A 14,072-nucleotide genomic window follows, 5' to 3' on the forward strand; every position below is an offset into this window, starting at 1 on the left:
CCCAGGCTAATCCTCGTCGCCCTCCTCCTAGGGCCTCGCGGCAAGATGGCAGTTTCGGTCCTTTCGGCCTTTTTTTCATCACCTCACGGCACCAACCTCCCTTCTCAGCAGCACCAGAGTCCTCAGGCACGTCAAGAGAAGAAAGCGGTGCCCTTTTGGCCCACTCTGTCCTGGCGTCCTCGCTACTCTCCGGGTAGATCCTCCAGGCCAGGACTGGAAGATCCACCTCAGCATGACTCTGACAAGACCCCAACCCACCTCCCAGGTTGGGTGGCCGTCTTCTCTTTTCCAGGGACGTCTGCACCTCCGCAGTAGAGGATGCATGGGTCAGGGAAGTTGTATCCTCGGGATACAAGATAGAGTTCGTTTTCACGACCCCGGGATCGTTTCTTCGAATCCCGACCTCCCAGAGATCCCGCTCTAGTTCCGGGTTTCTTCGCAGCCATCGCTTCTCTTCTCAAAGCCGGGGAAATCGTTCCCGTCCCAGGAAAAGAACGGTTCACAGGTTTCTACTCGAACCTTTTTGGGGTACCGAAAAAAGACGGCAAGGTTCGCCCCATTCTGGACCTCAGATTACTGAACAGGAGAGTTCGTCTGAGGCACTTCGGGATGGGATCCCTTCGTTCAGTAATTGCTCCCATGGAGGCTCAAGAATTTCTGTGTTCCATAGATATTCAGGACGCCTACCTCCATGTCCCGATATTTCCCGGACGTCACCGATTCCTGCGCTTTGCGGTGCTCCCGGTACATTTTCAATCCGTCGCCCTGCCGTTCGGTCTCACTACCGCTCCAAGGGTATTCACGAAGATCATGGCGGCGCTGTTGGCCATCTTGAGAGTCAGAGGCCTGGTCCTATTTCCATACCTCGACGACATCCTCATTAAGGCTCCGTCCTTTTCTCAGGCTCACGAAAGTCTGTCCGTCGTTCTCGACACCCTAGCCGTTTCGGGTGGCTGGTCAACCGGAAGAAGTCCTGCCTTATTCCTTCTCAGCGCATCATCTTTCTGGGCATGCTCTTCGACACTTGTCAGACCAAAGTCTTCCTTCCCAAAGACAAGAGATCCTCTCTTTGTCGGGACATACGCTTGCTCCAGGGTCCTCGGCTTCCCTCCCTCCGACCGGCCATGAACGTTCTGGGGAGGATGGTATCAACATTGGAAGCGATTCCCTTTGCCCAATTTCATTCGCGACCCCTTCAGCAAGCCATTCTGTCTCAGTGTGACAGGTCTGTCTTCTCCCTGGTTCGTCCGATCCGATTCTTTTCTCGGGTCAAACGGTCTCTCAACTGGTGGCTGATGTCACCTCTCATCTCCCAGGGCAGGTCCTTCTTTCCAGTTCTCTGGTAAGTGGTGACGACGGACGCCAGCCTCCTCGGCTGGGGTGCGGTTTTTCGCCACATCACGGTTCAGGGCCGTTGGTCGGCGCAGGAGTCGGCTCCGCCGATCAATGTCCTCGAGATTCGGGCCACCTTTACTGTCCCTCCGCCACTGGGAAAGGATTCTCAGGGGTCTGCCAATCCGGATCCAGACTGACAACGCCACGGCTGTGGCATATGTCAATCTTCAAGTGGGGGACTCTGAGCTACTTGGCCCTTGCTGAGGTATCCAAGATCCTACTTTGGGCGGAGACAACGGCCCCGGTGATATCCACGGGGTATATCCCCGGCGTGGACAATTGGGCCGCCGACTTCCTCAGCCGCGAGGGCCTCGCGGCAGGGGAATGGTCCTTGCATCCGGAGGTCTTCCATCAAGATTTTTCTTCGATGGGGGACTCCGGACGTGGATCTCTCGGCGTCTTGAATGAACAGGAAGATTCTGCAGTTCATCTTCAGGTCGTCTTGCGATCCTCTTGCAGTGGGCGTCAATGCTCTGGCCATTCCTTGGTCACAGTTCGTGCTGCCCTACCTGTTCCCACCCCTTCCATTACTTCCCAAACTGTTGAAAAAGAGCAAAGCGGAAAAGGTGCCGGTCATTCTGATCGCCCCGGATTGGCCCAGGAGAGCTTTGTTTGCGGAGCTCGTCAATCTTCTTGCGGACGCTCCCTGGCGCCTTCCAGACAGGCCCAATCTGCTGTCTCAGGGTCCGATCTGCCACCCGAATTCTCGGTCGCTCAGTTTAACGGCGTGACTGTTGAGACCGCAGTTCTCAGAGCGTCCGGCCTTTCGGATCGGGTGATTCACACCGTGATTCAGGCTCGGAAGCCTTCATCTTCCAGGATCTACTATCGTACCTGGAAGGCTTACTTTCGTTGGTGCTAGTCCAACTGCGTTTCACCTATGTCCTTTTCCCTGCCTTCCATTTTGGCCTTCCTTCAGGCAGGACTGGATTCGGGCCTGGCTCTTAGTTCCCTGAAGGGCCAGGTCTCTGCGCTTTCCATCCTCTTTCAGAAGACTTTAGCTTCTCGGCCACAGATTAAGACCTTCCTTCAAGGAGTAGCCCACGCTGTCCCTCCGTACAGGGCCCCCGTGGATTCATGGGATTTAAACCTGGTTCTGGACGTTCTGAGGGTTTCCCCCTTTGAGCCTCTCAAGGAGATTCCCCTGTCAGTTCTATCTTTGAGGGTGGTCTTTCTTGTGGCCATCACCTTTATCTGCCGTTTTTCCGAGTTGGCGGCCCTGTCCTGCCGACCTCCGTACTTAAACATTCACCAGGACAAGGCGGTCCTCAGGCCTCTGCCTTCCTGCCTTCCTAAGGTGGTTTTCCACCTCAACGAGGACAAAGTTCTACCTTCCTTTTGTCCAGCTCCGGCTCATCCCCCTGGAATGATCGTTGAACAGGCTGGACCTCGTCAGGGCAGTGAGGATCTACCGGGATAGAACGTCCTCTTTCCGGAAGACGGATTCCTTTTTCGTCATTCCTGATGGCACGCGCAGAGGCCAGCCGACTTCTAAAGCGACTATTGCTCGCTGGATCAGAATGGCAATTTTGGAGGCTTACCGGGTCAAGAACAGAGTGCCCCCTCCAGGGATTAAGGTTCAGTCTACCCGGGCAGTCGGCGCCTCCTGGGCGGTGCACCACAGGGCTTCCGCCCTACAGCTTTGCAAAGCGGCAACTTGGTCTTCCATCCACACGTTCGCCAAATTTTACAAGATCCATTACTACGCTTCGACGGACGCCAGGCTAGGCAGAAGGATCTTGCAGGTGGCAGTGGTGAGTCCTCTGACCTGATGGAAGTCTGTTTTTCCCGCCCTAGGGACTGCTTTGGGACGTCCCATGGTTCCTGTGTCCCCCAATGAGAGGCGATAAAGAAAACAGGATTTTTGGTTGCTTACCGTAAAATCTGTTTCTTGAAGCCTCCATTGGGGGACACAGCTCCCTCCCAATGTTTATCTGTTCTATGACTGTTCTCACGTTTACAGTTCTCAAGTTTGTGGTTATGGTTTTTCAACCTTGCTACTTATCTCCTACTGCTTTCTCACTAACTGAAGAGCATGATGCCAGTCGGTGGGGTGTACACTGCAGAGGAGGAGCTAACTTTTTTTATTTGCATAGTGTCAGCCTCCTAGTGGCAGCAGCATACACCCATGGTTCCTGTGTCCCCCAATGGAGGCTTCAAGAAACAGATTTTACGGTAAGCAACCAAAAATCCTGTTTTAACGTCCGAAAAGTCGTAACCCAGCACCTCAAAAAAATAGTAAAAAGACTACAAATGTCTCCATAAAATGAATTTATTATAAGGCTACGTTCACACATTGCAGATTTGATTACGGATCCACTGAGAATTTTACATGTGTTACTTGCGAATTTCACACTACTCCATCTACTAAGCATTGCCTGGGGTGAAAGCCGCAGTGAAATGCTTAATAATAAAATCCTTTCATTTTCCTGTGGATGTTTTTTCCAGAACTTGTTACTGGGATTTTGAAAAAATAAATTTTCTTGTATTTTTCTGTAAATTGCTGTGGACTTGCAAATGTGCGATGTGTGAACTTGGCCTAAGAAATCCCTGGCGTAGAAGCCGTCTCTCTGTTCCGGGTGTTTGTGGCCTCATTTTTGCAGAATTTTCATATCCTGATTAGTTTGATATTATTATGATGGCTAGAAGATTGGATGGGAGCATCTCCAGGGCTGCAGATCTGGAGTCTGAGAGTTCAATGTGTGGACTTGATCTTAAAATACTCAATATCCATTTCTGGGCAGATAATGTATAATTCACAAAGGCACGTTTTCTGTACAAGACATGCAATCTAGGCACAGGGTTACTGCTTGTGTTCTAGTCCTGGGCTGCACTCAGAATTCTGAAGGCTTCAGAGCTGCAGTTCCCTGCTTGTGCATTGTCTGCTGTCCATAAATAGCACTTTTTTTTCGCTGACCACCAAAATGAATTGATGACTCCTGACTTTTTTCCTTTCTTTCCAGCTAAAAGCTCGGGCATTAGCCGGCCAGTGTCTGGCCTTTGTCCAGGATCTGGTCACTGCCCTGCTTAATTTCCATACGTACACAGAACAGAGAGTCCAGATCTTTCCCATAGACTCTGCCATCGATGTCATCTCACCATTAAATCAGAAGGTATGTGTGATGTGCAGAGGAGGAAATCCTACGGTATACGATGGCGTCAGTGCCCATTATTTCTGATAGTCCGGCACTTGTGTCCGGCCTACACAGTACATCTGCGCTAAGAAAAGCTATTAGCGCACCCAAAATCACCATTGTGTCGCAGTGATGATGCGGATACTGCCACTGTCCCCACATGAGCACCGGTGCAGGAACGGAGCACTACAGCCGGGCACAATGGTGCTGCCTGCATGTCACCTGGGCGTGACGGACAGCGCTCCTGCTGTAAATGCCGGGATGGAAGTCGCCCCCTCAGGGCCTTGTCACTATGGACAGACCCTGTACTCAGGTCAATGTCCCACCGCTGTTTCTAAAAGTCTTAGCTCAGTGACTGGAGACCAGTGCTACCAATGCTATACCCTAACCGGTCCGTGTGCATAGAAAAATGCATATCTGTATATTGTAAAAGAAAAATGTATGTTGATGACCCGACTTCTGTTGAGAGAAGAAAAGCTATTTAAATATTAAGTATTGTTAAAGAAATTCATAAAAAATATGTAAAAAACAACAGTTATATAACCACTAAATGTCCCCAGAAGTGTGACGACATGTGCTGAAGATAGTTCTTTGCTGACCTCTAATAAGTCTATACAAAAAAATACAATAAAAAGTGCTATAGTGGTGGGGGCTTAACATCCCCTCCTCCCTAAATTGAATAAAAAAAATGATTATCTATATCTTTAATTTTTTCTTTCTTTCGCTTTTTTTTTCTTTTCTTTCTTTCTTCTCTCCTTTCTTCTCTTCTTTCTTTCTTCTTTTTTTCTTCTATTTTTCTGTTTCTTCTTTCTTTCTTTCTTTCTCTTCTTTCCTCACTCTTTTTCTTTTTTCTTTCTTTCTTTTTCTTCTTTCTTTCTTTCTTCTTTTTTTTCTTCTATTTTTCTTTTTCTTTCTTTTTTCTTTCTTTCTTTCTTTCTTCTTCTTTTTTTTCTTCTATTTTTCTATTTCTTTTCTTTTTCTTTCTTCTTTCTTTCTTTCTATTTTGCCTTCTCCTTTTTTTTTCTTTCCTTCTTTCTTTCTTTCTTTCTTTCTTTCTTTCTTTCTTTCTTTCTTTCTTTCTTTCTTTCTTTCTTTCTTTCTTTCTCTTTCTTCTCTTTTTTCTTTTTTTCCTCTTATTTATCTATCTTCTTTCTTCTCTCTTCTCTCTCTTCTCTATCTTTCTTCTCTCTTCTCTATCTTTTCTTTCTTCTCTCTCATTTCTCTCTCTTCTCTCTTTTCTCTCGCTTGTCTAGTCTCTTGCTTTTTTTTTTTTTCTCGTTCTGCAATTTTTCTCATGCAAGTTTGGTTTGAGAATACAATGGCAGCATGCTGCGGGTGCATCCGATAATCAGATCACGTGCACCCATACAAGTCTATGAGTGTGTGTGAGACATCGAACTGCACTCTGTTATCACCCGAGTGCAGTCCGGAAATGAAGGAGACAGAGAAATTACTTTCTCCCTCTCCACTGCGTTCGAGACAATCAGATCACACTTTGACAGAGTTTGAGGTGAGTGTCATTTGCATAATCATCCCAATTCTCTCGCATGATAGAATTGATGGCCGTGTGACCCCATCTCTTTTCCTCTCTTCACTCTATTTCTCTTACTTTCTTTTTTTTTTCTTCTCTTTTTTACTTTCTCAACTTTAACTCTATTTTCTTTTTTCTCTCACATTTTTCTCGCCTTTTTTGCCCTGTCTTGTTGTCCCCCACTCCTCTGTCAGTGTTTGTCCTCTGTCTCTTTTTTCTTTTTATTCTTGCACTCTGACACTCACACACAAACTTGCACTTCCTTTCTTTTCCTTCCTTTTTTCTCCCTTTCTTTGTGTCTTATTTCTTTATTTTTCCTTCTTTCTTTTCTCTTCTTTCTTTTCTCTTCTTTCTTTTCTCTCTTTCCTCTCATTCCTTTCTTTCTGTCCTTTTCTTCTCCTTTCTTTCTTTCCCCTTTCTTTCTCTTTTTTCTTTTTTCTTTCATTCTCTGTTTCTTTTCTGTTAACCTTTTTTCTTTCTTTCCTTCTTTCTTTCTTTCTTTCCTTCTTTCTTTCCTTCTTTCTTTCCTTCTTTCTTTCCTTCTTTCTTTCCTTCTTTCTTTCCTTCTTTCCTTCTTTCTTTCCTTCTTTCCTTCTTTCTTTCCTTCTTTCTTTCCTTCTTTCCTTCTTTCTTTCCTTCCTTCTTTCCTTCTTTCCTTCTTTCCTTCTTTCCTTCTTTCCTTCTTTCTTTCCTTCTTTCCTTCTTTCCTTCTTTCTTTCCTTCTTTCCTTCTTTCCTTCTTTCTTTCCTTCTTTCCTTCTTTCTTTCTTTCCTTCTTTCCTTCTTTCTTTCTTTCTTTCCTTCTTTCCTTCTTTCTTTCTTTCCTTCTTTCCTTCTTTCCTTCTTTCCTTCTTTCCTTCTTTCTTTCCTTCTTTCTTTTCCTTCTTTCCTTCTTTCTTTCTTTCTTTCCTTCTTTCCTTCTTTCTTTTCCTTCTTTCCTTCTTTCTTTCCTTCTTTCCTTCTTTCTTTCCTTTCTTTCCTTTCCTTCTTTCCTTCTTTCTTTCTTTCCTTCTTTCTTTCCTTCTTTCTTTCTTTCCTTCTTTCTTTCTTTCCTTCTTTCCCTCCTTCTTTCTTTCCTTCTTTCTTTCCTTCTTTCTTTCTTTCCTTCTTTCTTTCTTTCCTTCTTTCTTTCCTTCTTTCCTTCTTTCTTTCCTTCTTTCCTTCTTTCCTTCTTTCTTTCTTTCCTTCTTTCCTTCTTTCCTTCTTTCTTTCCTTCTTTCTTTCTTTCCTTCTTTCCTTCCTTCTTTCTTTCTTTCTTTCTTTCTTTCCTTCTTTCCTTCCTTCTTTCTTTCCTTCTTTCCTTCCTTCTTTCCTTCTTTCCTTCTTTCTTTCCTTCTTTCTTTCTTTCCTTCTTTCCTTCTTTCCTTCTTTCCTTCCTTCTTTCTTTCCTTCTTTCCTTCCTTCTTTCCTTCTTTCCTTCTTTCCTTCTTTCTTTCCTTCTTTCTTTCTTTCTTTCTTTCTTTCTTTCCTTCTTTCCTTCTTTCCTTCCTTCTTTCCTTCTTTCTTTCCTTCTTTCTTTCCTTCCTTCTTTCCTTCTTTCCTTCTTTCCTTCTTTCTTTCCTTCTTTCCTTCCTTCTTTCCTTCTTTCCTTCTTTCTTTCCTTCTTTCTTTCCTTCCTTCTTTCCTTCTTTCTTTCCTTCTTTCCTTCTTTCTTTCCTTCTTTCCTTCTTTCTTTCCTTCTTTCCTTCTTTCCTTCTTTCCTTCTTTCTTTCCTTCTTTCTTTCCTTCTTTCCTTCTTTCCTTCTTTCCTTCTTTCTTTCCTTCTTTCTTTCCTTCTTTCCTTCTTTCCTTCTTTCCTTCTTTCCTTCTTTCTTTCTTTCCTTCTTTCCTTCTTTCCTTCTTTCCTTCTTTCCTTCTTTCTTTCCTTCTTTCTTTCTTTCCTTCTTTCCTTCTTTCCTTCTTTCCTTCCTTCTTTCTTTCTTTCTTTCTTTCTTTCTTTCTTTCTTTCCTTCCTTCTTTCCTTCTTTCCTTCTTTTTTTCCTTCTTTCTTTCCTTCTTTCTTTCCTTCTTTCCTTCTTTCTTTCCTTCTTTCTTTCCTTCTTTCTTTCCTTCTTTCTTTCCTTCTTTCCTTCTTTCCTTCTTTCCTTCTTTCTTTCCTTCTTTCTTTCTTTCTTTCTTTCTTTCCTTCTTTCCTTCTTTCTTTCCTTCTTTCTTTCTTTCTTTCTTTCTTTCTTTCTTTCTTTCTTTCTTTCTTTCCTTCTTTCCTTCTTTCTTTCCTTCTTTCTTTCCTTCTTTCTTTCCTTCTTTCCTTCTTTCCTTCTTTCCTTCTTTCTTTCCTTCTTTCCTTCTTTCTTTCCTTCTTTCTTTCTTTCTTTCTTTCTTTCCTTCTTTCCTTCTTTCTTTCCTTCTTTCTTTCCTTCTTTCTTTCCTTCTTTCTTTCCTTCTTTCCTTCTTTCCTTCTTTCCTTCTTTCTTTCCTTCTTTCCTTCTTTCTTTCCTTCTTTCTTTCTTTCTTTCTTTCTTTCCTTCTTTCCTTCTTTCTTTCCTTCTTTCTTTCTTTCTTTCTTTCTTTCCTTCTTTCTTTCTTTCTTTCTTTCTTTCTTTCTTTCCTTCTTTCCTTCTTTCTTTCCTTCTTTCTTTCCTTCTTTCTTTCCTTCTTTCCTTCTTTCCTTCTTTCCTTCTTTCTTTCCTTCTTTCCTTCTTTCTTTCCTTCTTTCTTTCTTTCTTTCTTTCTTTCTTTCTTTCCTTCTTTCCTTCTTTCTTTCCTTCTTTCTTTCCTTCTTTCTTTCTTTCTTTCTTTCTTTCCTTCTTTCCTTCTTTCTTTCCTTCTTTCTTTCTTTCTTTCTTTCTTTCCTTCTTTCCTTCTTTCTTTCCTTCTTTCTTTCTTTCTTTCTTTCTTTCTTTCCTTCTTTCCTTCTTTCCTTCTTTCCTTCTTTCTTTCCTTCTTTCTTTCTTTCCTTCTTTCCTTCTTTCCTTCTTTCCTTCCTTCTTTCTTTCTTTCTTTCTTTCCTTCTTTCCTTCCTTCTTTCTTTCCTTCTTTCCTTCTTTCCTTCTTTCTTTCCTTCTTTCCTTCTTTCCTTCTTTCTTTCCTTCTTTCCTTCTTTCTTTCTTTCCTTCTTTCTTTCTTTCTTTCCTTCTTTCCTTCTTTCCTTCTTTCTTTCCTTCTTTCCTTCTTTCTTTCCTTCTTTCCTTCTTTCTTTCCTTCTTTCCTTCTTTCTTTCCTTCTTTCCTTCTTTCCTTCTTTCTTTCCTTCTTTCCTTCTTTCTTTCCTTCTTTCCTTCTTTCTTTCCTTCTTTCTTTCTTTCCTTCTTTCTTTCTTTCCTTCTTTCCTTCTTTCCTTCTTTCCTTCTTTCTTTCCTTCTTTCTTTCCTTCTTTCTTTCCTTCTTTCTTTCCTTCTTTCTTTCCTTCTTTCTTTCCTTCTTTCCTTCTTTCTTTCCTTCTTTCTTTCCTTCTTTCTTTCCTTCTTTCTTTCTTTCCTTCTTTCCTTCTTTCTTTCCTTCTTTCTTTCCTTCTTTCTTTCCTTCTTTCTTTCCTTCTTTCCTTCTTTCCTTCTTTCTTTCTTTCCTTCTTTCCTTCTTTCCTTCTTTCCTTCTTTCTTTCCTTCTTTCCTTCTTTCTTTCCTTCTTTCTTTCTTTCTTTCTTTCTTTCTTTCTTTCCTTCTTTCCTTCTTTCTTTCCTTCTTTCTTTCTTTCTTTCTTTCTTTCCTTCTTTCTTTCTTTCTTTCTTTCTTTCTTTCTTTCCTTCTTTCCTTCTTTCTTTCCTTCTTTCTTTCCTTCTTTCTTTCCTTCTTTCCTTCTTTCCTTCTTTCCTTCTTTCTTTCCTTCTTTCCTTCTTTCTTTCCTTCTTTCTTTCTTTCTTTCTTTCTTTCCTTCTTTCCTTCTTTCTTTCCTTCTTTCTTTCCTTCTTTCTTTCTTTCTTTCTTTCTTTCCTTCTTTCCTTCTTTCTTTCCTTCTTTCTTTCTTTCTTTCTTTCTTTCCTTCTTTCCTTCTTTCTTTCCTTCTTTCCTTCTTTCTTTCTTTCTTTCTTTCTTTCCTTCTTTCCTTCTTTCCTTCTTTCCTTCTTTCTTTCCTTCTTTCTTTCTTTCCTTCTTTCCTTCTTTCCTTCTTTCCTTCCTTCTTTCTTTCTTTCTTTCTTTCCTTCTTTCCTTCCTTCTTTCTTTCCTTCTTTCCTTCTTTCCTTCTTTCTTTCCTTCTTTCCTTCTTTCCTTCTTTCTTTCCTTCTTTCCTTCTTTCTTTCTTTCCTTCTTTCTTTCTTTCTTTCCTTCTTTCCTTCTTTCCTTCTTTCTTTCCTTCTTTCCTTCTTTCTTTCCTTCTTTCCTTCTTTCTTTCCTTCTTTCCTTCTTTCTTTCCTTCTTTCCTTCTTTCCTTCTTTCTTTCCTTCTTTCCTTCTTTCTTTCCTTCTTTCCTTCTTTCTTTCCTTCTTTCTTTCTTTCTTTCTTTCCTTCTTTCTTTCTTTCCTTCTTTCCTTCTTTCTTTCCTTCTTTCTTTCCTTCTTTCTTTCCTTCTTTCCTTCTTTCCTTCTTTCTTTCTTTCCTTCTTTCCTTCTTTCTTTCCTTCTTTCCTTTTTTCTTTCCTTCTTTCCTTCTTTCCTTCTTTCTTTCCTTCTTTCCTTTTTTCTTTCCTTCTTTCCTTCTTTCTTTCCTTCTTTCTTTCCTTCTTTCCTTCTTTCTTTCCTTCTTTCCTTTTTTCTTTCCTTCTTTCTTTCCTTCTTTCCTTCTTTCTTTCCTTCTTTCCTTCTTTCTTTCCTTCTTTCTTTCCTTCTTTCCTTCTTTCTTTCCTTCTTTCCTTCTTTCTTTCCTTCTTTCTTTCCTTCTTTCTTTCCTTCTTTCTTTCCTTCTTTCTTTCCTTCTTTCTTTCCTTCTTTCTTTCCTTCTTTCTTTCCTTCTTTCTTTCCTTCTTTCTTTCCTTCTTTCTTTCCTTCTTTCTTTCCTTCTTTCTTTCCTTCTTTCCTTCTTTCTTTCCTTCTTTCTTTCCTTCTTTCCTTCTTTCTTTCCTTCTTTCCTTTTTTCTTTCCTTCTTTCCTTCTTTCCTTCTTTCTTTCCTTCTTTCTTTCTTTCCTTCTTTCCTTCTTTCTTTCCTTCTTTCCTTCTTTCTTTCTTTCTTTCCTTCTTTCTTTCCTTCTTTCCTTCTTTCCTTCCTTTCTCCATACCTCCTCTCTATTCTGTCATTTTCTGTTGAAACCTTCCCATTTCTTCCTGGGTATGTGCAGTAATGTGACATTAGGGAATGTATCACTGCATAAATAGACAGATTTGACATTTAGCAGTCTGGGACAGCTGTGTGACAGGCCCCTGGGAGCAGTATAGATGCCATATTGGTTGTCACCCCAAGCTAAAAACAAGCCCATCTGAATTCAATTTCTCGCTGTTTGACAGAAGACGACGACTCAATCATTTTATCTTTTCTGCATTTTTTTTAAATTATCACCCGTAACTCCATATCAGCATGGGTTTATGAGAAATCGCTCCTGTCAAACCAATCTAATCAGTTTTTATGAAGAGGTAAGCTATAGGCTGGACCACGGTGAGTCATTGGACGTGGTATATCTCGATTTTTCCAAAGCGTTTGATACCGTGCCGCACGAGAGGTTGGTACACAAAATGAGAATGCTTGGTCTGGGGGAAAATGTGTGTAAATGGGTTAGTAACTGGCTTAGTGATAGAAAGCAGAGGGTGGTTATAAATGGTATAGTCTCTAACTGGGTCGCTGTGACCAGTGGGGTACCGCAGGGGTCAGTATTGGGACCTGTTCTCTTCAACATATTCATTAATGATCTGGTAGAAGGTTTACACAGTAAAATATCGATATTTGCAGATGATGCAAAACTATGTAAAGCAGTTAATACAAGAGAAGATAGTATTCTGCTACAGATGGATCTGGATAAGTTGGAAACTTGGGCTGAAAGGTGGCAGATGAGGTTTAACAATGATAAATGTAAGGTTATACACATGGGAAGAAGGAATCAATGTCACCATTACACACTGAATGGGAAACCACTGGGTAAATCTGACAGGGAGAAGGACTTGGGGATCCTAGTTAATGATAAACTTACCTGGAGCAGCCAGTGCCAGGCAGCAGCTGCCAAGGCAAACAGGATCATGGGGTGCATTAAAAGAGGTCTGGATACACATGATGAGAGCATTATACTGCCTCTGTACAAATCCCTAGTTAGACCGCACATGGAGTACTGTGTCCAGTTTTGGGCACCGGTGCTCAGGAAGGATATAATGGAACTAGAGAGAGTACAAAGGAGGGCAACAAAATTAATAAAGGGGATGGGAGAACTACAATACCCAGATAGATTAGCGAAATTAGGATTATTTAGTCTAGAAAAAAGACGACTGAGGGGCGATCTAATAACCATGTATAAGTATATAAGGGGACAATACAAATATCTCGCTGAGGATCTGTTTATACCAAGGAAGGTGACGGGCACAAGGGGGCATTCTTTGCGTCTGGAGGAGAGAAGGTTTTTCCACCAACATAGAAGAGGATTCTTTACTGTTAGGGCAGTGAGAATCTGGAATTGCTTGCCTGAGGAGGTGGTGATGGCGAACTCAGTCGAGGGATTCAAGAGAGGCCTGGATGTCTTCCTGGAGCAGAACAATATTGTATCATACAATTAGGTTCTGTAGAAGTACGTAGATCTGGGGATTTATTATGATGGACTATAGGCTGAACTGGATGGACAAATGTCTTTTTTCGGCCTTACTAACTATGTTACTATGTTACTATGTAATATGAATTGTGGTTGTGCACCTGCATTGTGGCATAATGACCAGGAGATGGCAGTATTTGCTTACAGTTGAGTTTCCACCTTCCTATGTCTTGCCCGTTAACCCCGTTACTTGCTGCGGGGCCGATTTCTGTAGAAGACAATGCGATTATTACACAGGGCGGACCCGTCTTGATATTAAACTACCTTTCTTTTTTTGAGTTCTAATGAAGGTGAGTCCTCAGTCTTCTATAATGGACAGTGATGTATCCACCATGCATGATGGAAGGTTTAATCTCCTCCATTACATCCATTAACGGCACTGATTTTGTTTTGTTTTTTCCTTCTTTCTGCAGTTCTCTCACTACCTTCATGAAAATGCCTCGTACGTGCGTCCTCTGGAGGAAGGGATGCTCTGGCTGTATGAAAGCATCACCGAAGGCACCGTTACCGTCCTGGTAATCCATCCGGCCCTCGTTATTTCACCTCCCGCCCCGTCTGCCTATAAATCACTATCCAATTTACATGTCAGATTCCAATTTAATTTCCAGGAAACCGCGGTGAAGCTGCAGTTTTTTTCTGAGCACTTTACATCATATGTCTCGTACCTGCAGAAGATCCTTCCCTACCAGTTACAGAGGTACACCGTGCAATTACTAGACATTATGAGGATGGGGTTGGCGTTGCTAATTTTGGAAGTTCTCTCTGCACGGCCATTGTGAATGTGAACCCGTCTCGCTCCGTGTTTTGCCCACAGCAGAGAGTGTAATTAAAGTTATTCCCCGCGGCTCTCCTGAGCGGCTCTCCGCCAAATTATGCTGTAATGCTGCTGCCGCAGCTGCGAATGAGCCAGTGCTTTTTTTTTTCCTTCTCCTGTCTGCCCTTAAAGCACCACTCCAGCTTTGGTTTTTTGTGTTTTCTTTAATTATTGCGGAGTGGTGCTTTATGTGTAATTCCCCTGTCAGATCCTCGATTGCCTTCATTGGTTCCCAGAGTCGGTCTCCAATGAAAAGTGACCTGCCGACGCGCCCAGTGTTTCATGGAGCGGTGCAGGAGGTCACTTTTCAATAAAAGTCTGAGCGTTTCGAGCTGGCCTCTTCTTGGCTTCGATAGACTTGCACTGATCTCTTGTGACAATCAGAAGCTGGGCTCACTAGTTGACCGGAGTTGTGCCGAAAAACTGGCGCCGGAGGGTGAGTATATGACCGGGGGGCAGGTGACTTACATTTAAAGCGCCACTCCAGTTGCATTAAAGGTTTAGACACGGTTATCCATCCTCTGAGAAAATCCTTTCTGTAAGATCTGGGTAAGGCTGTCGCTGAGCAAATTTCCAGGCAGTACAGATCTGCTGGCAGGCTG

The 14,072-nt window shown here is 42.3% G+C and overlaps 1 protein-coding gene across 1 annotated transcript in view; it reads left to right on the plus strand.

The window, feature by feature from the left end:
* Positions 1-14,072, plus strand: part of PPP1R21 (protein phosphatase 1 regulatory subunit 21) — a 134,290-nt gene that overhangs the window by 57,383 nt on the left and 62,835 nt on the right. The window contains exons 9-11 of the mRNA XM_069768652.1: positions 4,359-4,508; positions 13,070-13,171; positions 13,265-13,353. Of these exons, the coding sequence (XP_069624753.1) occupies positions 4,359-4,508; positions 13,070-13,171; positions 13,265-13,353 (341 nt within the window). The remainder of the gene's footprint in view (positions 1-4,358; positions 4,509-13,069; positions 13,172-13,264; positions 13,354-14,072) is intronic.

This window comes from Ranitomeya imitator, chromosome 5, assembly GCF_032444005.1.
Source record: "Ranitomeya imitator isolate aRanImi1 chromosome 5, aRanImi1.pri, whole genome shotgun sequence".
Classification (NCBI taxonomy): Eukaryota; Metazoa; Chordata; class Amphibia; order Anura; family Dendrobatidae; genus Ranitomeya; species Ranitomeya imitator.